The 23,927-nt window shown below is 46.6% G+C and overlaps 2 protein-coding genes across 8 annotated transcripts in view; both read right to left on the reverse strand.

Annotated features, from left to right (window-relative positions):
- LOC309383165 (uncharacterized protein) overlaps nucleotides 1-23,927 on the reverse strand; it is a 37,201-nt gene that overhangs the window by 2,232 nt on the left and 11,042 nt on the right. For 2 of the 6 annotated variants that reach the window (XM_081935375.1, XM_081935376.1), the window contains exon 2: nucleotides 16,841-20,677. In XM_081935375.1, the coding sequence (XP_081791501.1) occupies nucleotides 18,648-20,213 (1,566 nt within the window). In that variant the 5' untranslated portion in view covers nucleotides 20,214-20,677 and the 3' untranslated portion in view covers nucleotides 16,841-18,647. Of the gene's footprint in view, nucleotides 1-16,840; nucleotides 20,678-23,520; nucleotides 23,595-23,927 lie in introns of those variants that run through there. The other 4 variants (XR_014173778.1, XR_014173779.1, XR_014173780.1 and 1 more) reach the window with 4 other exon arrangements.
- LOC309383158 (uncharacterized protein) lies at nucleotides 1,572-15,071 on the reverse strand. Of its 2 annotated transcripts, none has more exons than XM_081935364.1 (2): nucleotides 15,026-15,071; nucleotides 1,572-5,204 (listed from the first exon to the last, which is right to left on the reverse strand). In XM_081935364.1, the coding sequence occupies exon 2, from the start codon at nucleotides 4,735-4,737 to the stop codon at nucleotides 2,806-2,808; it is 1,932 nt and encodes a 643-aa protein (XP_081791490.1). In that variant the 5' UTR covers nucleotides 4,738-5,204; nucleotides 15,026-15,071; the 3' UTR covers nucleotides 1,572-2,805. The 2 variants fall into 2 exon arrangements, with proteins under 2 accessions (XP_081791490.1, XP_081791489.1); XM_081935363.1 differs by lacking the exon at nucleotides 15,026-15,071 and adding an exon at nucleotides 6,496-6,595.

The following is a 23,927-nucleotide window of genomic DNA, read 5'->3' on the forward strand; positions in this document are numbered from 1 at the left end:
TACTAAAACCTTTCCCACAATCCGGACACTCATATGGTTTCTCCCCTGTGTGAGACCTCTGGTGTATCACCAGCTTGGAATTCCTACTGAAACTTTTCCCACAATTAGGACTTTTGCATGGTTTCTCCCCTGTGTGAATCCTATGGTGGCTCACCAGATGGGAATTCTTGTAGGTTTTCAGAAATCCATCAAGCAGTGGTGTCCAAAATGTCTGTCTGCCTTCGGCAGAGTTTATTTGGCTTTTATACAGTTTTAACAAGCAGAACAAAGCACAGAAAGCAACGGTTTTGTTTTTAGTTTACCCCCTATTTTTCCCTTGTGATCCCAGCCAAGGTTGAATCTCACATAACTCCCTGATACCGTCTGTCTCTGCTCAGTGAGATAATGGGCTAAAAGATAACCGGCTACTTGAGATCATGGCAGTTTAATGCGCATGTCTGTATGTAACCTTTCCTCTTTTCCCACATCTGGTTCTGCTAATTAGGTGAGCTTGTAGGTATCCAAGATAACCAGCTACTGAGATCATGATAGCTTCCTATGCATGTCTTTACGTAAGGTTACCTCTTGCGAATGTCCGGTGGGCTTCTCATGAGGAGCCGAATCAGGAAAGACACACAAGGCTGCTTTCTCGGGATGAGAGCCCAGATCTGACTCCGTGACTCTCTTTTATTAGTTATAAAAATGGGTGGATACAAAAGACAAGCAAGGGAACAGTGTGGGGAAAGATACAATTTCATGTATGGCAAAACTTTACACGTGAATGTTTCATTTGTTACACGTTCTGAGATATCGCGGCCAGGGATGAAATGTTTCTTTTGAAAACTCCCTTTATCACAGCCAGGGATGGAATGTTGCCTTTGAAACTCCCTTCGTCCTTGGACGTGTTTCAGCTGAGATGTCAGCCTGCACGTACTCAAAGTGGTGCCGGTTTGATTAATTATTCCAACCACCTCTCATTCCTTCACCTCACTCTTTTTTGTTTTGTTTGACAAGGCATCGTAGGAGAGGCTAGTAAAAGAATCATAATCAAAAAAAGAACATCCTTGCAATTGTTTATACAGGGCATATATACTTCACCCTGAGTCAATGCAGCAGAGGGTTTAGGGCAAAAAGCTGTGATACATATGTTTTGCAAAGGGAGGGAAGACACTGAATAAAACAGCACCCACCAATTAAAATAGCACAAATGATAATTAAATAACGTAGAACATTTCCCAATGAACCTGTGGACAAAAGCTTTCCCACCAAGATCCTAAAATATCAATTTTCAAATCAGAGGCCAAATTGTGTAAAATATTGAATTGGTGCTGGATAGTTCTGGATTCATCGGAAAAATTAAAACAACACATCCTATCAAAACTTTCACAACCCATATGCTGGCGAAGAAGCAAATAATCGATAGCAGCACGATTTTGCAAAATAGCTTTACGCAAAGCTTGTAGCTCATGATCAATTGCTAAAATAGCTAAAAAAGTAGCATTAATTGTTTTTACCAAATTACATGCAACAGCATTAATATTAAAATGAGCACGAGCAGCAAGCGCTGGCACACCCACTATAGATACAGCCAATGCTACATATTCCACTTTATTAAGTAAAGCTGTCTCAGAGTCACAAGTGATGTCTGAAGTTGCTGCTTGGAAAGCAACACAGGAATTAACTAGCGAAAGCAACATTGTGCTTCACTAATGTTAGCAGGAACGTAATTAAAAGTTTCTTGACCACATGTAAAAAACCATCCTTGCAGGAGCCAAACATAAGCAAAGTGAAAGGAAATCTTCTCAAAGCTGTACAATTTAAAGCAGGTGAACTAATATGGAGACAGTGAGGCTTTTTACTTGAAGATGTGCAATTAACTTCTTTTGCACACGTTGTATTCTCAGGAACTACTACTATCAGTGTACACAAAGCAATTGCATCAGGGGACAGATCATAGGCAATCAATCCCTAATAGATATAGTCTTATAGTTAAAAGTTTTTATCAAACCAGTGAAGTGTTGAATTACTGCAGGCAGGATTCAAACAGGAACCAAGCATGTAGAAAGTAAATGTTCCATGTACAATTCAGATAAGCAAGAGACATCGGGTGTGTGATATTAGCTAGCTGCACCCATAGATTTTTACTTCAGTCATTGTTCAAGTGAGTTTTTGGGTGAGATGATAGCAGCTATCGCTAAAGGGAAGCAATTAACAAGTAAACTTAAACAAATGATGACTAAGGAATTGGTAAAAATGGCAGCGCATAAGTTTTCAGGGATTTGTTCCACGTGTTGTTGTTGCAGCACTGCTTGTGCTTGTGGTCAGGGTTTTCACATCACTGGACAGCTAGTCCGACAAGATTGTATTGGCCACTGTGCTCTCTGTAAAGTCACTTTGGTCATTTCCGGAACTGGATACGGGGACTGGTACCACGATATTCTTAGCTAGACGAACATGCTAGAATCCACAAAGACCTGTAGAAGCAAGCACAGCATATCCTCGTTCCTCGTAATTGGGGTACACCAAATTGTTAGGTACCCGAGATCCCTCCTTTTTTATTTGTTTGAAAAGACAGTCCTTAAAGGACCAATTAGCACATTCCACAATGGCTTGACCTGTGGAATTGTAAAGAAGCCCCAAAATTAAAACAATGTGTCAATTTGTACAAAATTGCAAAAAGGCCAATGAAAAATAGGCCAGGCCATTATCAGTCTTTTAAGAAAAAGGATTTACCCAAGGCAATAATGGCTGAAAAAAGATGAGAAATAACATGATTAACTGTTTCTCCTCGTTAAGGTGTGGCCATGTCTTTACGTAGCCTTACCTCTATTCCTTCAAATTCTGACTGAACTTTTTCCCACAATCCAGGCACTCATATGGTTTTTCCCCTGCGTTAGTCCTCTGGTGTAATACCAGCTTGGAATTCTCACTGAAACGTTTCCCACAGTCTGGACACTTGTATGGTTTCTCCGCAGTGTGAGTCCTCTTGTGTATCACCAGGCGTGAACTGCGACTGAAACCTTTGCCACAGTCTGTACACTCGTATGGTTTCTCTCCTGTGTGGGTCCTCTGATGTATCACCAGATCGGAATTGTGACTGAAACTTTTCCCACAATCCGGGCACTCATATGTTTTCTCCCCTGTGTGACTCCGCTGGTGTATCCTCAGGCCGGAATAATGACTGAAACTTTTCCCACAATCCGGGCACTCATACGGTTTCTCTCCAGTGTGAGTCCTATGGTGGCTTACCAGATTGGATTTCTGACTGAAATTTTTCCCACAATCTGCACACTTGTATGGTTTCTCTGCAGTGTGAGTCCTCTTGTGTTTCACCAAGCTGGAACTGCGACTGAAACCTTTGCCACAGTCTGTACACTCATATGGTTTCTCTCCTGTGTGGGTCCTCTGATGTACCACCAGATCGGAATTGTGACTGAAACTTTTCCCACAATCCGGGCACTCATATGGTTTCTCCCCTGTGTGTGTCCTGTGGTGGCTCACCAGATCAGAATTCTGACTAAATCTTTTCCCACAATTCAGACACTCATATGGTTTCTCTCCTGTGTGACTCCGCTGGTGTATCCTCAGGCCAGAACAATGACTGAAACTTTTCCCACAATCCGGGCACTCATATGGTTTCTGCCCAGTGTGAATCCTATGGTGGCTCACCAGATGGGAATTGTGACTGAATCTTTTCCCACAATCCAGACACTTATATGGTTTCTCCCCTGTGTGGATCCTCTGATGTATCACCAGAACGGAATTGCGACTGAATCTCTTCCCACAATCCGGGCACTCATATGGTTTCTCCCCCGTGTGAATCCTACGGTGGTTCACCAGATGGTAATTGTGACTGTAACTTTTCCCACAATCCAGACACTCATATGGTTTCTCCCCTGTGTGTGTACTCTGATGTATCACCAGTTCAGAATTGCGAATGAAACTTTCCCCACAAACTGGGCACTCATACGGTTTCTCTCCGGTGTGAATCCTTCGGTGGCTCACCAGATTGGAATTCTGACTGAATCTTTTCCCACAATCTGGACACTCATATGGTTTCTCCCCAGTGTGAGTCCTCTTGTGTATTACCAGGTTGGAACTGTGACTGAAACTTTTGCCACAGTCCGTACACTCATATGGTTTCTCTCCTGTGTGTGTCCTCTGATGTACCACCAGATCGGAATTGTGACTGAATCTTTTGCTACAATCCGGGCACTCATACGGTTTCTCCCCTGTGTGTGTCCTCTGATGTATCACCAGATAGGAATTTTGACTGTAACTTTTCCCACAATCCGGGCACTCATACGGTTTCTCCCGTGTGTGTGTCCTCTGGTGTATCACCAGATAGGAATTGCTACTGTAACTTTTCCCACAATCCGGGCACTCATACGGTTTCTCCCCTGTGTGTGTCCTCTGATGTATTACCAGATAGGAATTGCTACTGTAACTTTTCCCACAATCCGGGCACTCATACGGTTTCTGCCCAGTGTGAGTCCTATGGTGGCTCACCAGATGGGAATTCTGACTGAATCTTTTCCCACAATCCAAACACTCATATGGTTTCTCTCCTGTGTGGGTCCTCTGATGTATCACCAGATAGGAATTGCTACTGTAACTTTTCCCACAATCCAGACACTCATATGGTTTCTCCCCTGTGTGGGTCCGCTGGTGTATCCTTAGGGTGGCCTGCTTTCTGAAGCTTTTGCCACAGTGATGGCACTGGGCAGACTTTTCTCCAGTTTGAATCCTCTTATGCATAATCGGCTATGATCTGAAATTTTTGCAGGGGTGTTTCCATCACTTATATTTTTGGATTGTCAAGGTCCGAAATATTTGTGATCCCTTCTTCGATGGTGCTTTTATTCAAGCTATTCTTTCTTCCTTCATATAATGAGGCTTGCATGTGACTGTCTGCCATATGGGCCTATCCAAGTGACCTCTTCCATTCCGGATTTCCAGATTATTTGGGATTTGGAAATGATCCTGACCTTGACCTTTTCATGGAGTGTTTCAGTGAGTTTCACAGACTCAATTATTTCCAGCTGAAAATTCTCTTTCTGTTATTCTCTCTTTTGTCTCTCCCCTGTCTTGGGGAGGAGAAGAATTTTGTGGTTTTCCGGAGGAAGTGGGGAAAAAACTTTGATTGCTGGCCGGATTTGTTTTCTTTTTTAATGGTGCTTCTGATTCTCACTTGCTCAGGATGGTCTCCTGGACATCCTCTTCATCTAAAAGATTCACAGAAAGTGGTGAGTTTAATTATTGTATATAAAAGGCTGCACAAGATGTGAAAACAGCAAGAATACTGTATTTTTCAGAGTATAAGACGCACCTTCCCCCACCAAAAGAGTGTGAAAATCTGAGTGCATCTTATACACTTTTTGGCCTCTGATACCCTCTTCCCGCACATCCCGTTTTTCACAAAAATGGATGTGCAGAGGATTTTGGAGGCATTGTTTGCCCATTTTTGCCCCCACCCAGCAGCACTCTACAAGCCTCCCAAAGCCTATGCATTCCCTAGGTGTCTGCAAAATTTAAAGCAGCAGTTTTGTTCATGAAATGCCTCTGATACGGTATATACGTTGTAAAGATCGCTTGGAGGGGGAGATACTTCTAATGTAATCTACCAGATCCCCTCCATGGATTGCCCCTGTGACTATGTAGGACAGACAGGGAGGAAGTGAACACCAAATTGTAAGAACACAAGTGAGTGGTCAGACAAGGAGACCCAAATTGATTGGTAGCTTCACCCTGCAATGATCAAGGGCAGAGATTCACTTTTGTCACTACTAAGGTTGTTGGGTGAGCAGGCACAGAAACAGCCAGGGAAGTGATTGAAGCCTTTGAGAAACCGGGCCTTTGTCAGTCAACAGGAGTGCTGATTTACCATCAGCCTATCAAGTACTTAGAAGGTAAAGGGCTGTGCAGCACAAGCAAAGGACAGCCAACTACTCAAAAACCAGCACAATCAACATCTAAAATGCCTACTTCCACACCAAATGGATTTCCAGAGGGGAAAAAATTGCAGAACCAGGAGCACAACTCAGGTGATCCTGAGGACAGAGATAAACCTCCAAGGGCTTCAAGGACCCTCTAAAAGGATGCAAACGACCAGCTGTCTGTCTGCAAGGAATATAAATCCTTCCATTCCCTATCATCCTGTCAGGGCTAAAGAAGCTTCTTGAATGAGAAAGGAAACGTCTTCAATAAGGAAAAAAAACCCCAAGAAAGTCCAGAGGCCTCCTGAAAAAAACACCTTTGGGACAACCATGCCCTGGATGGCTGAGAATCTCTGCAGGCTTGGAGGGAGGATTTTAAGGGGATCGGTGGAGCCGATCGAAGAAGCAGCAACCAAGCAGCGGGGCAGCACCGTGCACGGAGCAGAAAACCTTGCGAGCAAAAACCAAGGACTTCCATGGGGAGAGGGCGCAGCTGACAAAAAAAAACCTCCTCCACCACCTGAGCCCCTCCCTCCCTCGCTCGGAGTCCAGCTGCCCTCTTGCCAGCGTCTTTGCTCACCTGGCGCCCCTCCCCGCGAGGGGATCTCCGCAGTCCTGGCGTAGCAAACGGCGGGAGACGTGGGTGGGTGGGAGAAGAGGCGGAAGGGGCAGGAAACTGGAATCCCAGCCCACTTTGCCCCTTTCCTGCCTCCTCTCTAGGCGCATAGGGGGGGGGGGGATAAAACTCTCTGCGTTTAACCCCTTCGCTGAAGGCCGGACGGGGAGGGGGCGGGACCGAGCGATCCCAAAATCCACAGCCCGGGTGAAGGCAGGAACGCTCGCGTCACCCAGAGGGAAAAGCCCAAGGCTCAAAAAAAGCACCGAGACGGAAAGGAAAAGTTGCATCTGCTTATCTGCATCTACAGGGGGAAATTACGAATTCAAAGCAAAGCTATTGAATATAGAATCGGATAAGGATAGAATTGGAATTAGATTAGGAATTGGGAATACAATACAATAGGAATTAGAATAGGAATGAATAGAAATAGGAATAGAAATAGAGAACTAGAAATGGAATGAATAGAATAGCAGAATAGAATAGGAATTAGAATAGAATAAGAATTAGAATAGAATAGGAATTAGAATAGGAATGAATAGAAATAGGAATAGAAACAGAGAACTACAAATGAAATTAATAGGAGAATAGAGTAGAGTAGAGTAGATTAGAAAAGAATAGAATAGAGTAGGAATTAGAATAGAATAGGAATTAGAATAGGAATGAATAGGAATAGGAATAGGAATAGAAAAGGAGAACTAGAAATGAAATGAATAGAATAGAATAGAAAACCTGAGACTGTCCCACAGATGTGATAGGACTACAACATCCATCACCTTTTGGTCCTGCCATTGCTGACTGGAATGCTGGGATTCACTCAATATCTATACAGTATCTCAGGAAGAGTCTAGGAGCAGCTTTTCTGTCTTAGAAAGGAGGAAGTGACTGTCCATATACACTAAAAGAAAATGATAAACTTTCCAAAGAAACATTTCATGCGGTTGTAAGAGATATGCACTTGCACACATAATGCCACTGTTAGATTCGGGCAACGAGAGAACAGACTCCAGATGATAGTGACATATCAGCTCTTTATTAGTGAGGTAGTAGTGATCCAGCTTAAATGGGGTCGGGCAGCTCCCCTTTTATAGGGATCTGGCAGACCCCCCGTCCAATCAGAACAACCCCTTGTTCCCGCCCTAGTGGCGGACCTGAGTGGAGACTACAGCAGTTTATGCAAATATCTAACACCCCTCCCCTCTTAGATGGAGTGTTCCGGTTAGTGACAAAGTCCTGTAAGTATGCAGGTTTCTGCCTTGTACGGGTGGACCTGCGTAGTTACGGTTTTGCAGGAGCGGGTGTATGATCGGAGTGTCCTCTTTGTTCCATTGTACTGGCTGGGGATTGCAAATGGCTACCCATTCCTCTATCTCCTTATCCATGTTAGGCCACCAAACGTAGCTCCTAGCCAATGCTTTCATCCTTACGATCCCTGGATGCCCAACATGCAACACTTCTAATACATTTCTCCGCAGTTTGTGCGGTACAACAACTCGATCTCCCCACAATAAACAACCTTTCAAAACTGACAGTTCATCACGCTTGGACCAAAACAGTTTGAATTCGGGTCCCACAATCCCTTTTGGCCACCCCCTCCATACCCAAGTTTGCACTTGTCTGATCACGTTGTCCTTAGCAGAAAACCTAGCAACGTCCATGGAAGATACTGGCCCTGTGTCCAAACAGTCAATCAAAAGGACCGGTATTTCTGGAGTGGGATCGGCCAACAGTTCTGGTAGTGGGCAGCGGCTGAGCGCGTCTGCATGCCCCAATGTAGAACCCGGTCGGTGTACCAGTTTGTAGAAATACACAGCCAGGAAAACAGTCCACCTGGTCATGCGCGGGGAGAGGGAGACCGGTGTGGGACGGTTTCCCACCAGTAGACCCAGCAATGGTTTGTGGTCTGTTATAAGTTCGAAATCACGGCCGTAGAGGTATTCGTGAAAACGCTTGACTCCAGCCACAGCGGCTACCTCTTCCCTGTCCAGTTGGCTGTAGTTGCGTTCCGCCAAAGACAATGTCCTTGAGTAGAAAGCGATGGGGGCTTCGTTCCTGTTTGGCATTCTGTGGCTGAGGACTGCGCCGATGCCGAAAGGTGAGGCATCGCAGGTCAATACCAGTGGTAGGGTTTGGCTGTACTGGATCAGCAGAGAGTCGGTCGTCAGCAGGCGCTTGACGGCGGCGAAAGCGGTAGCCTCGGAACGTCCCCAGGTCCATTTCGCGTTCTTTGCTAGAAGTCGGTGCAACGGCTCAGCCACGGTGGCTTTCTGTCTGAGAAAGACGCTGTAGAAGTTAAGAAGTCCGAGGAAGGCCTGCAACTCGGTCTGATTTCGTGGTGTGGGGGCGTCCTGGATCGCCTTAATTTTTTTCGATGTCGGCTGTATTCCCAGTCCATCGATCCTGTAACCCAGGAATTCTACGCTGGGCATGTTAATTTGGCATTTTTCTTTTTTTAGGCGGAGACCCTTTTCTTGAATTCTGGCCAAAACAGTCCTTACACGCTTTAATAATTGCTCCTCGTTTGCAGCCGATACCAAGATGTCGTCGAAGTAAGGGACGACTCCTGGTATGCCCTGCAAAAGCCGTTCCATGACGCTTTGGAACAATCCCGGACCGATGCTTACGCCGAATTGTAATCGGTTGCATTTGAAAGCACCCCTGTACGTCACTATAGTTCGGGCCTCCGCCGTGGCACTATCCACTGGCAGCTGCTGATATGCTTGTGCCATGTCTAGTTTTGCAAAAAAATTTCCTGGCCCCAACGAGTGCAATAGGTGTTGTACTATGGGCACAGGATATGCGCTTTGTTGTAGGGCAACATTAATTGTGCATTTATAGTCCGCGCAGATACGGACTGACCCGTCTGGCTTAACGGGGTTTACGATTGGGGTTTCCCAGCGAGCGTGATCCACTGGTTCAAGCATTCCTTGCTCTACCAGCTTATCAATTTCCTTATCAATTTTGGGACGGAGCGCAAAAGGCACTCTTCTAGGTTTGAGCCTGATAGGCGCCACATTTGGATCCAAATTAAATGAAATAGGTTTGTCCACATACTTACCAAGGCCGGGGCTGAACACATCCTCGAACTCCTTAAAAATTCCTTCAGCGCTGCTGTTACCCACGGCGTTTATCCCGGTAACTTCTAGCCCCAAAGCTTCGAACCAATCCAGTCCCAAGAGGCTTTGTAATGGCGCGCTGGCAACGGTCACGGGCAGCTGGGCTGTGATGTTTTTGAACTGGACTCGAAACATGCCTTGACCCACGATGGGGACCCTGTTCCCCTGGTAGTCTCAAAGCAGGATGTCTGGTGTTCGTAGTTGGCGCTTCTTTAGGCTCGGAATCACCTTTTTCATCGCTGACCACGAGATGATCGTCAGTGATGATCCCGTGTCGACTTCAAGCTCGCAAGGGGAGTCCTCTAGGAGGACAGTGATTTTCAGCTTTTTAGGTCGCTTTGTGCGGACCTGTCCTATCGTTGTGAGATAGGTTCTTAGTGGTTCTCTCTGGGGATACTCTCTCTCGGCTCCCTGGGAATACACTCTCACGGCTGACTCCCTTGGCTCTCTCTCTGGGCGCCCTTTGTTTTTTCGCCAAGCCCCTGGGTTGGGCTTCTGTCGGCGATTCGATGGCGGCTGCCATGTTGTAGCAGGGACTTCGCTCCGGCACACCTTTGCAATGTGCCCGATTTTGTCGCAACGTGAGCAAACAACGTCTCTAAATCGGCAGATAGACCGGGGATGATTCCCTCCGCAGCTTGCGCAGGGCGGCAAACGGGATTCAAATTTTCGCGCCGGTTTTGTGTGGCTGCTGTGCATGTGATGGCTGTCTTCGCACTCGCTGTCCTCGGTTTCTTGATCGGTGGCCTCGTGATGCACCCGGGTTTGTCTGGTTCCGGATTGGGGTGTGCCGTACCCGCGTTGTAGTGTTTCCATAGATCTGTCCGCTGATTCTGAAGCTCTTGCCTCATCGAGTGCGATCTGCAATGTTAAATTGGATCGTGCCAATAAACGTTTCTGCAATGAAATGTCCCGCACTCCGCATATGAGCCGATCCAGGATGTGCTCGTCCAGATTTCTGAATTCGCAATACGTTGCCGCTTTGCGAAGTGCTGCAACGTATTGGTTGATCGTTTCGTCCACCTTCTGATTCCGCATGTAGAACTCGTGGCGGCGAACGTGGCGGGAAGGCTTGGATGCGTAGTGTGTCTGCAGCGTTTGTTGCAAAGCCGTCCATGTGACTGCCTGGATGGGAGTTGGCTCCGAAAGATCCCTGGCCGTCTCGAAAACCTCTCGACCACAGTAGCTCAGGAACATGTTCTTTTTCCGGGAGTCCAGTACTCCCGTGAGATCGTTTGCCTCGAGGAAGCATTCGAATCTCAGCATGTAAGATTCCCAATGCTCGGCTACTGGGTTGTACGGGGTTGGTGGAGCGTGCATCGCCATCTTGTCCTGCGTTTGAATTTGCCGCGCTGAGATGGCTGCCGGAATTTCCGCCGAAATCTGGGCTGGATCGATCCGTGGATTTTGTTAGAAGATCTTCGTCCTATCTGCCTCTCGATCCCACCTTCGTCGCCAGTATTAGATTCGGGCAACGAGAGAACAGACTCCAGACGATAGTGACATATCAGCTCTTTATTAGTGAGGTAGTAGTGATCCAGCTTAAATGGGGTCAGGCAGCTCCCCTTTTATAGGGATCTGGCAGACCCCTCGTCCAATCAGAACAACCCCTTGTTCCCGCCCTAGTGGCGGACCTGAGTGGAGACTACAGCAGTTTATGCAAATATCTAACAGCCACCATAATTGTCACATTTTTTTTAAAGTAAAAAAAGTTTAATGTAGTAAAATGTATGCAACACAAGCAAAAATGAACAGAGAAACAGAAAAGGAATTGGGAAAAGAAAAACCATACAATTTTGCTTTCTGCCCTTCTATCAAATAATTGTCATCACACATTCCTATTTGGGAACCAGAATAAAACATTCCTTGAAAACAGATCCTGGCTTGAAGTTCATTCCTGAGAGAAATCCAGACCGGCATTTCCCTTCCACTTACTCAAATTAACATCATCTTATTTGCAAGTGTAGAGTCAGTTAGTCTTTGAAGTGTCTGAAGATTTACATACATGTTAACACACTAAAAGATATCTTTATGGAATCTGAAAGTTATGGGCCTGGTGAATGCCTCATTGGGTGAGGGATCCTTACCAGCCGCCTTGAAGGAGGCGGTGGTGAGACCCTTACTTAAGAGGCCTGCACTCGACCCAATGGAGCTAGCTAACTATCGTCCAGTCTCCAACCTTCCGTTTTTAGCGAAGGTTGTCGAGAATGTGGTGGCGCAGCAGTTTCCACAACACCTTGACGAATCCGAGTATCTAGACTCACGCCAGTCCGGCTTCCGACCCGGGCACAGCACAGAGACAGCCTTGGTCGCGTTGGTCGATGATCTCTGGAGGGCCAGAGATAGAGGTTGTTCCTCTATCCTGGTCCTATTAGACCTCTCGGCGGCTTTTGATACCATCGACCATGGTATCCCATTGCGCCGGTTGGAGGGGATAGGAGTCGGAGGTACCGTTCTGCGGTGGTTCGGCTCCTACCTCTCCGACCGGAAGCAATGTGTGTTGACAGGGGGACAGAGGTCGACCCCGAGGCCACTCACTTGTGGAGTGCCACAGGGGTCGGTCCTCTCGCCTCTCCTGTTCAACACATATGTGAAGCCGCTGGGTGAGATCATCCGTGGTTTTGGGGTTGAGTGTCACTTCTACGCTGATGATACCCAGCTGTATATTTCAACCCCAAACCACCCCAACGAGGCTGTCGAAGTGATGTCCCGGTGTTTGGAAGCCGTCGGGGTCTGGATGGGGGACAACAGACTTAAACTCAACCCCTCCAAGACTGAGTGGCTGTGGCTACCGGCACCTCGGTTCAGCCAGCTGATTCCATCGCTGGCCATAGGGGGCGAACAATTGCCCCCTGTGGAACGGGCGCGCAATTTGGGCGTCCTCCTTGATGCCCGGCTGTCAATGGATGACCATGTGGCAGCCGTGGCGAGGGGGGCGTTCCACCAGGTTCGCCTGGTGCGCCAATTGCGCCCCCTACTGGACCGGGATGCCCTACGCACGGTCACTCACGCGTTGGTGACGTCCCGCCTGGATTACTGCAACGCTCTCTACATGGGGCTGCCCTTGGGACGCGCCCGGAGACTGCAGTTAGTTCAGAACGCAGCCGCGCGGGCTGTGATGGGGAGTACGAGGTACTCCCACGTAACACCTCTCCTGCGCGAGCTGCACTGGCTACCTGTGGTTTTTCGGGTGCGTTTCAAGGTGCTGATTACCATCTTTAAAGCGCTCCATGGCACGGGACCTAGTTACTTGCGGGATCGCATCCTCCCACATACATCCCTGCGGCCAATTCGCTCACACAGAGAGGGACTTCTCCTGGTGCCATCCACTAGGCAATGCCAACGGGCGACACCAAGGAGTAGGGCCTTCTCTGTGATGGGCCCAACCCTCTGGAATGACCTCCCCCCCGACATTAGAACCACTACTGACCTCCGCTCCTTCCGGCAAAAATTGAAGACTCACCTGTTCCGATTAGCAGGCCTGGCATAATTACAACTGTCCCTCCTGGCAAATGTATTAACTGGTTATTTTAGGGGTATTGTTTTTAACTTATTGTGTGTGTTTTAGGGGTTCAAAATCCTATATTTATATATATTGCTTTGTACAGTTCTTTTAATTCCATTTTTAACCTCCTCCATTCCAACTGTACATATTCAATTTTTATTGTATTTTGATATATTTTGCATGGACTGTACACCGCCCCGAGTTCCTTTTGGGAGAGGGGGCGGTCTAGAAGCATGAATAATAAATAAATAAATAAATAAACAGGAAGCAGAGGGATTCAGAACAATTCTGTGACTGAGGCCAGACATGGAATATTGAATTGTTAGTACGGCTTTATACTGCTTTGGTAAGATCATGCCTGGAATACTGTGTCCAGGTTTGGTCACATAATACAAAAAGATGTTGAGACTCTAGAACCGTAATGGCGCACCTAAGGCACGTGTGCCACACGGAGCTATTTGTTAGGGCACACAAGGCGTTGGCCTGTCAGCTCTAGCCCTCATGTAAGCGCTGGCAAGCTCACTTCAGCTTTCATTTTTTGCAGTATCCTTGTGAAGTATTCAGGGTGCCTTCCATTGGGGTGCCTTCCCATCAACCTGATTCCTGTCTGATTTCTCATTTCTATGTCACCAACAGATACTGCAAAATCTCCATTCCCACCCCACTCCTTCCCCTGGAGTGGGGGGGGGGATGGAGATATAGCAGTAGCCTTCCCCTGGAGTGGGAGGGGGGATGGAGATATAACAGTATCCTTCCACTGGAGTGAGTGGGGAACGAATGGAGATGTTGCAGTATCCTTCCCACAGAGTGGGGAGGGAATGGAGATGTTGCAGTATCCTTCCCCTGGAAAGGGAAGGGAATGGAGATTTTACAGTATCCTTCCCTGGAGAGACGAGGGAAGATGTTGCAGTATCCTTCCCCTGGAGATGTTGCAGTATCCTTCCCCTGGAGAGAGGAGGGAATGGAGATTTTACACTATCCTTCCCCTGGAGTGAGTAGGGAAAGAATGGAGATTTTGCAGTATCCTTCCCCTGGAATGAGTGGGGAGGGAATGGAGATTTTACAGTATCTTTCCCCTGGAGTGGGGAGGGAATGGTGATTTTGCAGTATCCTTTGCCTGGAGCGAGTGGAGAGGGAATGTAGATTTTCAATTATTCTTTCCCTGGAAAGGGAAGGGAATGGAGATTGTACAGTATCCTTTCCCTGGAGTGAGTGGGGATAGTATGGAGATTGTACAGTATCCTTCCCCTGGAGTGCGGAGGGAATGGAGATTTTGCAGTATCCTTCCCCTGGAATGTGGAGGGAATGGAGATTTTGCAGTATCCTTCCCCTGGAATGTGGAGGGAATGGTGATTTTGCAGTATCCTTCTCCTGGAGTAGGGAGGTCATGGAGATTTTGCAGTATCTTTCCCTGCCACTCCCACCAAGGCATTGCCACAGAACTGGCAGTAAAAATGTTTGAAATCCACCACTATTCCAGCCTGGTTCTAGGGACGAGCTCTTCCAGCTGTGAGATTCCCTGTTGCTTAATATTGTTTGATTTTATTAATTATATCGTGTTGTAGGTTTTGGAGTGTCTAATTTATATATTCCTTCAACTGTTAAGGGGTTACTTGTTGGGAATTCCACTATTCCCTTTTTATCAGTTTCACTGTGTCTATTTTGAACGTTTATGTCATGGGATTCAGTTGCTAGTCTTTTAATTCTGCTCCACTTAATTCTTAAGCATGGCATATATTGTTATTCCCCTCCTTGCCCTCATTCCCATTGCCCCTCTTTCTTGCCTTCTGGTATTTTGATTGTATGTATAAGACAATCCCCAAAAGGAAAAAAAAATGGAGTCTTCACAGAATGATAATCAAAAGAAACACACCTTTTGCAATGAACTTTTGCAGTAACCAGTCAATCATGAATTCTTCCAACATCTTCCATTCCTTCCCTCTGTGCTAATGACCCATTTTGTTCCCCAAAGATATCCGAATGTTGTAGCCACTAAACGTTTGCATTATGTAACGAGGCTCTCGAAGATCCAGATGCTTTTAAAGCATTTCACGCATTTTCAGCTCCTAAGCATAATAAAATGTGACTTGACAGCAGAGGTGCTAAGAAGAAAATGACACTGAAAAAGAGAAGGGAATAAGGAAATGTGGAAAGAAATATCCTTCTGGGTTCCGTTCTAAGTGGAGGAAAAGACACCGGATTCATGGAAGTTGCTTGGAAAGAAGGTTTATTAATGAACGGGATCCCATGCCTTGGAGATCTTGGGCAAAAAAAAAGGCACATGGGTGAGAGAGAGGGAGGGAGAGAAAGATTTATACCCTCTCTTGGGCTTTGAATTTCAGCTTGTGTTCTGATTGGTTGTCAGGCTCCCATGGGGCTATGCAGGGCAGGGGTGGTTTGCTGCCAGCATTACTGCCGATTCGGTACATGTGCTTTGCTCGCTTGTGAACGCCAGACACACAACCTGCGTGCATGCACATTGGACCATAAATGCAATCAAAATTGTTCTGCGCATGCGCAGAAGAAACAAGATGGCGCCACCTACTGCGCCACCAGGACAACCGGCTTGGGGCATGACGGGCCTGGAACCGGCAGCGACCCAGGCCACCAAACTACTACCGGTTCAGCCGAGTCGGTCCAAACCGGTAGGAACCCACCACTGATGCAGGGGCAGCTCTGTAGGCTGTCCGGAGTCCCAAACTTGGTTGAATCTTGCTGGGTGATGCAATCTCCCCAGGGGCCGTGTGGTGAGTTCTGTTGGTAGATGGGTAGAGGGCTAATCCTACCTTTGTTGGATCTTGGGTGAGGGCATTTGCTTATGAATAGACCTAGCTATTTCTTTATCACTGCTGTGGGCTATTGAGGAGGGTGGGGGTTGAATATCTGCCTCCCTTTTTAGGAGAGATATTCTGCCCTTTTAATATTTCCTAGAATATTTCAGTTTTCTAGGAGTGGGGAGGGTGCCAGCTTCCTACAGAAGGAAAAGAGAATTAAATATAACTTGATTATTTTAAAGTATAAGAACTTTGCACATATTTAAATTTGAAGCCACTTGGAGCTTAAGGTCCAGGCCAAACATGCTTCCTAATCCTTACCCTGGTTCTACTGGTAGTTGTTGGGTTTCCTTTGTAAAGGGTTCATTCCAGGGGTATGTTTGGCCAGTTCACCCGAACCGGTAGTTTAAAAACATGCTTAACAAAATTTAAAAAGTTCCGACGATCAGCTGTGCTGCCTGATTGTAGGAACTTTAAAAAAATATTTTTTTAGCATTTGTGGTTTGTTTTTGCTCCCAGGCGGCTTCTCTGAGGACTGCTAGGACCAAAACGGAGTGGGGGGGCTTCTGCGAAAAAAAGAAAGAGGGAGAGAAGGAAAAAGGAGGAGGAAGGACCATAAATCGGGCACTAGATGCAGCTTCAGAAGATACCTTGAAAGAGCACAGCAATCCAGGGCTGGAAGGCACCTGGAGGTCATCTAGTCCAACCCCCGGCACCAGCAGGAAATTGTTAAAGTGAATTTCTGTCTTTTGACACCCCCCAAGTCACATGACTATAGCCATGCCCACCCAGTCACATGACTCCCTCCACTACCAAGCCACAACCACAGAACCGGTAGGAAAAAGGTTTAGATTTCACCACTGGTTCATACACGATGCGATCTATTGGAATAAAAAAAGTAATAGATAACCTGACAAAGTCAAATCAATATTTATTACAGTGAAAGATCAGCATACAGTTAAAAAGTACAGAAAAGAAAAATAGTCCAAAAATGGGTGGACTTCAACTCCCAGAATTCCCCAGCCAGCATAGCGTATCATGTTGGAGCATTCACAACTTTTGGAGGTCAGCTGATTAATTGCTCTGTCGTGAAATTTCTCCTTAGTTCTAGGTTGCTTCTCTCCTTGATTAGTTTCCATCCATTCCTTCTTTTCCTGCCTTCAGGTGCTTTGGAGAACAGCTTGACTCCCTCTTCTTTGTGGCAGCCCCTGAGATATTGAAACACTGCTGTCATGTCACCTAGTCCGTCTTTTCATTGAACTGCTAGACATACTCAATTCCAGCAACCGTTCTTCATGTTTTAGCCTCCAGCCCCCTAATCATCTTTGATGCTCTTCTCTGCACTCTTTCTAGAGTCTCAACATATTTTTTACATCATAGCAACCAAAACTTCCCAAGTGTGGCCTTACCAAGGCTCACTGGAGAAGCACGTGCTCTTTTGTTTCTGGGGGTCGAGAGTGAAGGGGGCATTGTATTATAACTTGAAATGGGTTACTGAAATGAACAAACCTTGAATTCTTTGGTAAACTCAGCATCTTGGCATTGCTATCATCCCTCCCGCCTTCAAAAGGTAACAAGAGGCACCTCCATACAAAAAAGATCACAGCAGGAGTTGCTAATAGATTTGAAGATCCTGTGCTCAAAAGCCACAACCCCTTTTTCTCTAGATATTACAACAGCATTTCCCTGGATCATATGGCTATGAAAAACATCATTAAAAGCTATTTTTAAAGCATTTTTAAAGACTTTTAAACTACTACAAGCTGGCAGCTGCTTTTCAAGCCAGCAGCAGCCCCTCCCCTACTCACATCGACCTAACTAACTAGAAGTACAGCTTGAGTGGATGCTAGCTGGAAGATAAGGCCAACGAGGGGCGGGACTGAATCTCATCACTCCATTGGCCGGATTTGGTCAATTTGCATTGGTGGGGTACATCCAGCCTGCAGGCCGTAGTTTGAGGATCGATGGTACAGAGTCTTCTGCTTGAGCAGGGGGTTGGACTACAAGATCTCCAAGATCCCTTCCAACATTATTCTGTAATGTATTTTTTAGTATTAGTAGCAGATTCTACCCCCAAGGCACCTGAGGGCAGAACAAGAAGCAATGGGTGGAAACTAATCAAGGAGAGAAGCAACTTAGAACGGAGGAGAAATTTCCTGACAGTTAGAACAATTAATCAGTGGAACGACTTGCCTCCAGAAGTTGTGAATGCCCCAACACTGGAAGTCTTTAAGAAGATGTTGGATAGCCATCTGTCTGAAACGATATAGGGTTTCCTGCCTAGGCAGGAGGTTGGACTAGACCTCCAAGGTCCCTTCCAACTCTACTATTATATTGTATTGTATTGTATTTTTGGAGCCTCAGAGAAACATTATGACTCCCACATTTTTAAAAAAAGACCTGCTGGCTGAGGAATTCTTGGGCTCAAAATGAGAAGGACATATAGGTAGAAGGCTGAAATTCTCTCTGGGCTTTTCTATGATGTACGATGATCAGTATGCAAAAAAACATCCTAAAAGTCTTTTTTGCAGTTGCGCTATTCCTCTTCCCGTGAATATCCAGTAATTTCTGCTGATAGTGAGCTATGGGAAATTAGCCTTTATTAAATTTTCTTTTCTCCCTCATCTCTAATACTGAAGCACATTTGACTAACTGAACAAGGCCAGAAATTAAAGAGTTAACTTCTCAACCATATATTTATAGGCAGGTCAGAAATGAAATTCAAGCCTTCCCTACAGTCATCACCTTCTGTGTCACATGGATTTTCTTGTGTGCAGTAAGGGAGGAATTTTGTGTGAAACACCTTCCACACTCTGGACATTTGAAAGGTTTCTCCCCAATGTGTAAACTTACATGATTGATAAGTTTAAACCTAGTACTAAAACCTTTCCCACAATCCGGGCACTCATATGGTTTCTCTCCAGTGTGAATCCTCTGGTGGCTCACCAGATGGGAATTCTGACTGAATCTTTTCCCACAGTCCTTACACTCATATGGTTTCTCCCCTGTGTGAGTCCTCTGGTGTATCACCAGGGCATAATTCTGACTGAAACTTTTCCCACAGTCCAGACATTCATACGGTTTCTCCCCTGTGTGACTCCTTTGGTGTATAACCAGCTCAGAATTCCGAGTAAAGTTTTTCCCACATTCCAGACACTTGTATGGTTTTTCCTTTGTGTGACTCCTCTGGTGTATCAACAGGTGAGAATTCTGACTGAATCTTTTCCCACAATCCAGGCACTCATATGGTTTCTCTCCTGTGTGTGTCCTCTGATGTACCACCAGATCGGAATTGTGACTGAAACTTTTCCCACAATCCGGGCACTCATACGGTTTCTCCCCAGTGTGAATCTTATAATGGCTCACCAGATGGGAATATTGACTGAATCTTTTCCCACAATCTGGACAGTCATATGGTTTCTCTCCTGTGTGTGTCCTCTGATGAACCACCAGATAGGAATTGTGACTGAAACTTTTTCCACAATCCGGGCACTCATATGGTTTCTCCTCAGTGTGAATCCTATGGTGTCTCACCAGATCGGAATTCCGACTGAAACTTTTCCCACAATCTGGACACTTGTATGGTTTCTCCCCTGTGTGAGTCCTCTTGTGTATCACCAGGTTGGAACTGCGACTGAAACCTTTGCCACAGTCTGTACACTCATATGGTTTCTCTCCTGTGTGTGTCCTTTGATGTATCACCAGATCGGAATTTCGACTGAAACTTTTCCCACAATCTGAGCACTCATGTGGTTTCTTCCCAGTGTGAATCCTATGGTGGCTCACGAGATGGGAATTCTGACTGAAACTTTTCCCACAATCTGGACACTTGTATGGTTTCTCCCCAGTGTGAGTCCTCTTGTGTATCACCAGGTTGGAACTGCGACTGAAACTTTTGCCACAGTCTGTACACTCATATGGTTTCTCTCCTGTGTGTGTCCTCTGATGTATCACCAGATCGGAATTCTGACTGAATCTTTTCCCACAATCCAGACACTCATACGGTTTCTCCCCAGTGTGAATCCTCTGATGTATCACCAGATTGGAATTGTGACTGAATCTTTTCCCACAATCCGGACACTCATATGGTTTCTCTCCTGTGTGGGTCATCTGATGTATCATCAGATTGGAATTGTCACTGAAACGTTTCCCACAATCCGGGCACTCATATGGTTTCCCCCCTGTGTGGGTCCTCTGGTGTATCCTTAGGGTGGCCTGATTTCTGAAGCTTTTGCCACAGTGATGGCACTGGGCAGACTTTCCTCCAGTTTGGATCCTCTTATGCATAATCGGCTATGATCTGAAATTTTTGCAGGGGTGTTTCCATCACTTACATTTTTTGATTCTCAAGGTCCGAAATATTTGTGATCCCTTCTTCGATGGTGCTTTTATTCCAGTTACTCTTTCTTCCTTCATATGATGAGGCTTGCATGTGACTGTCTGTCCTATGGGCCTATCCAAGTGACATCTTCTATTCTGGATTTCCAGATAATTTGGGATTTGGAAATGACCCTGACCTTGACCTTTTCATGGAGTGTTTCAGTGAGTTTCACAGACTCAATTATTTCCAGCTGAAAATTCTCTTTCTGTTATTCTCTCGGTTGTCTCTCCCCTGTCTTGGGGAGAAGAATTTTGTGGTTTTCTGGAGGAAGTGAGGAAAAAACTTTGATTGCTGGCCGAATTTGTTTTCCTTTTTAATGGTGCTTCTGATTCTCACTTGCTCAGGATGGTCTTCTGGACATCCTCTTCATCTAAAAGATTCACATAAAGTGGTGAGTTTAATTATTGTATATAAAAGGCTGCACAAGATGTGAAAACAGCAAGAATACTGTATTTTTCGGAGTATAAGACGCACCTTCCCCCACCAAAAGACTGTGAAAATCGGGGTGCTTGTTATACAGTTTTTGGGCTCCGATACTCCATCCCCGCACATCCCGTTTTTCACAAAAATGGACACGCAGAGGGTTTTGGAGGCGTTTTTTACCCATTCCCCCACCACCACCAGCACCACTTTACAAGCCTCCCAAAGCCTATGCATTCCCTATGTGTCTGCAAAATTTAAAGCATCAGTTTTGTTCATGGAATGCCTCAGTTTCCAAGAAAACAAGATGTACAGAAAAATCACAAGGAGTGGACCTTAAGATGAAGACTTTTTAAATTTCCCAACAAGCTGAAATTGCAGGCTAGAGTTTTAAATTTGCAGCACTAGAAGAATAAAAATTGGAGGGGGGGGGAAAGGTGCTGCATTTTTTGGTGTACAAGACGCACCAAGATTTTGAAGAGGCAAGTTAAAAAAAAACGTTTTTGTACTTTGCAAACCTCCCAAAAACCCGCCTGGTTTTTTTTCAAAAAAAGGGCATGGATAGCCTTTAGGAGGCTTGCAGAGTGTTCCTGGGGAGTGCCCCCCTCCAATATGAGCAAAAAACTACCTTTTTTCACAAAAATGGGCCTGTTTTTGTCAAAAAAGGGCATGCATAGCCTTTAGGAGGCTTATAGAGTGCTCCTGGAGGTAAGTGGGGGCAAAATTGAGCGAAAAAAATGCCCTGTTTTTTGCTCATTTCTGCCCTCCCCAGCCCCCAAGAGCACTTAGCAAGTGACGTGCGGTGAGGTTCATGGCTGGTGAGGCTGGTGACGTCATCAGGAAGGCGGGGAATGGGACCACGTGTGCTGGAGGCTCAGGCTGCCTCAGCCTCCAGCACACGTGATCCCATTCCCTGCCTTCCTGAGCGTGCTCCGCCGGCTTGCGCTCCACAGTCCTCCTCAAGGAGCGCGCGAAATCCAGCAGAGACAGGAAGGTTCTCGTCGTTCCCCAGCCACTTTCGTGCTTTCATCATCCGGGAGCGCCGACATTTCTGCCTCCGCCCTCCGCAGCTCCCGGGCGCGCCTGAATGGAGGTAGCCAGAATGGCGCCGAGGCAGTCCGGTGGGCGAGCGACCGAGGATCAGGCTGCCTCGCTCGCTCTTTCGTCCGCCTAGACCGCCTCGGCGTCGCTGTGGCTACATCCATCCGGCCGCGCCCGGGAGCTGCGGAGGGCGGAGGCAGAAATGTTGTCGGCGCTGCCGGATGACGAAGGCACCGCCGACAACATTTCTGCCTGCGCCCTCTGCAGCTCCCGGGCGCGGCCGGACGGATGTATATAATATTATAATATTATATATATATAGTATATAATATTATATACTATTATTTCATGAAGAGAGGTGAGGCTCTGCCTCCCCTGCCTCCCCTGCCCGCACGTCCCTGTGCACGGCCATTTTGATGAAGGGGGTGGGGTTTTGGGAGGCAAAAATGCTGTATTCAGTGTACAAGATGCACTCAGATTTTCAGCCTCTTTTCTGAGGGAAAAAGGTGTGTCTTATACTCCAAAAAATATGGTATATGTAGAAGCTGAATATGTTTCAGCCTAACTCTTTTTCTCTGCTTCTCCACTGTGGAGTAAACCACATAGCCCTACTGGCTCCCAGCCTGCTCCCAGCCTTGGTCTCTGATTTTTCCTCAGTTCTAGCTACTGCATGGACTCTAGAAAGAGAACAAGGCACAAGGCCAACCGCATGGCACGCTCTGCCATACATCAACATTTGAGAATGCTGTAGAAAGCAGCTTCCGAGATGCCCACTGTTTGCCCAGAGGCTACCGTACGAGGACAAATTATACATTGTAAAGATCGCTTGGAGGTGGGAGATACTTCTAATGTAATCTACCAGATCCCCTGCATGGATTGCCCCTGTGAGTATGTAGGACAGACAGGGAGGAAGCTGAACACCAAATTGTAAGAACACAAGCGGGTAGTCAGACGAGGAGACACGAACTGATTGGTAGCTTCACCCTGCAATGATCAAGGGCAGAGATTCAGTTTTGTCACTACTAAGATTGTTGGGTGAGTAGGCACAAAAACAGCCAGGGAAGTGATTGAAGCCTTTGAGAAACGGGTCCTTTGTCAGTCAACAGGAGTGCTGATTTACCATCAGCCTATCAAGTACTTAGAAGGTAAAGGGCTGGGCAGCACAAGCAAAGGACAGCCAACTACTCAAAAACCAGCACAATCAACATCTAAAATGCCTACTTCCACACCAAATGGATTTCCAGAGGGGAAAAAATTGCAGAACCAGGAGCACAACTCAGGTGATCCTGAGGACAGAGATAAACCTCCAAGGGCTTCAAGGACCCTCTAAAAGGATGCAAACGACCAGCTGTCTGTCTGCAAGGAATATAAATCCTTCCATTCCCCATCATCCTGTCAGAGCTAAAGAAGCTTCTTGAATGAGAAAAGAAACTTCTTCAATAAGGAAAAAAAAAACCAAGAAAGTCCAGTGGCCTCCTGAAGAAAACACCTTTGGGACAACCATGCCCTGGATGGCTGAGAATCTCTGCAGGCTTGGAGGGAGGATTTTAAGGGGGTCGGTGGAGCCGATCGTAGAAGCAGCAACCAAGCAGCGGGTCAGCACCGTGCACGGAGCAGAAAAACTTGCGAGCAAAAACCGGAGACTCCGATGGGGAGAGACTGCAGCTGACAAAAACCCCACTCCTCCTCCACCTGAGCCCCTCCCTCCCTCGCTCGGGGTCCAGCTGCCCTCTTGCCAGCCTCTTTGCTCACCTGGCGCCCCTCCCCGCGAGGGGATCTCCTCAATCCTACCGTAGCAGACGGCTGGAGACGGGGGTGGGTGGGAGAAGAGGCGGAAGGGGCAGGAAACTGGGATCCCAGCCGCCCTTTGCCCCTTTCCTGCCTCCTCTCTAGGCGCAAAGGAAAAAAAAACTCTCTGCGTTTAACCCCTTCGCTGAAGGCCGGGCGGGGAGGGAGCGGGACCGAGCGATCCCAAAATCCACAGCCCGGGTGAAGGCAGGATCGCTCGCGTCACCCAGAGGGAAAAGCCGAAAGCTCAAAGCAAGCACCGAGACGGAAAGGGAAAGTTGCATCTGCTTATCTGCATCTACAGGGGGAAATTAGGAATTCAAAGCTATTGAATATAGAATGGGATAAGGATAGAATAGGAATTAGATTAG

This window comes from Natrix helvetica (assembly GCF_964273705.1).
Source record: "Natrix helvetica genome assembly, chromosome: 1".
Classification (NCBI taxonomy): Eukaryota; Metazoa; Chordata; class Lepidosauria; order Squamata; family Natricidae; genus Natrix; species Natrix helvetica.

Excerpts from the sequence above, each read along its gene's own strand:
- LOC309383158 (XM_081935364.1), bottom strand. The coding sequence starts at position 4,737 with ATGCATAAGAGGATTCAAACTGGAGAAAAGTCTGCCCAGTGCCATCAC.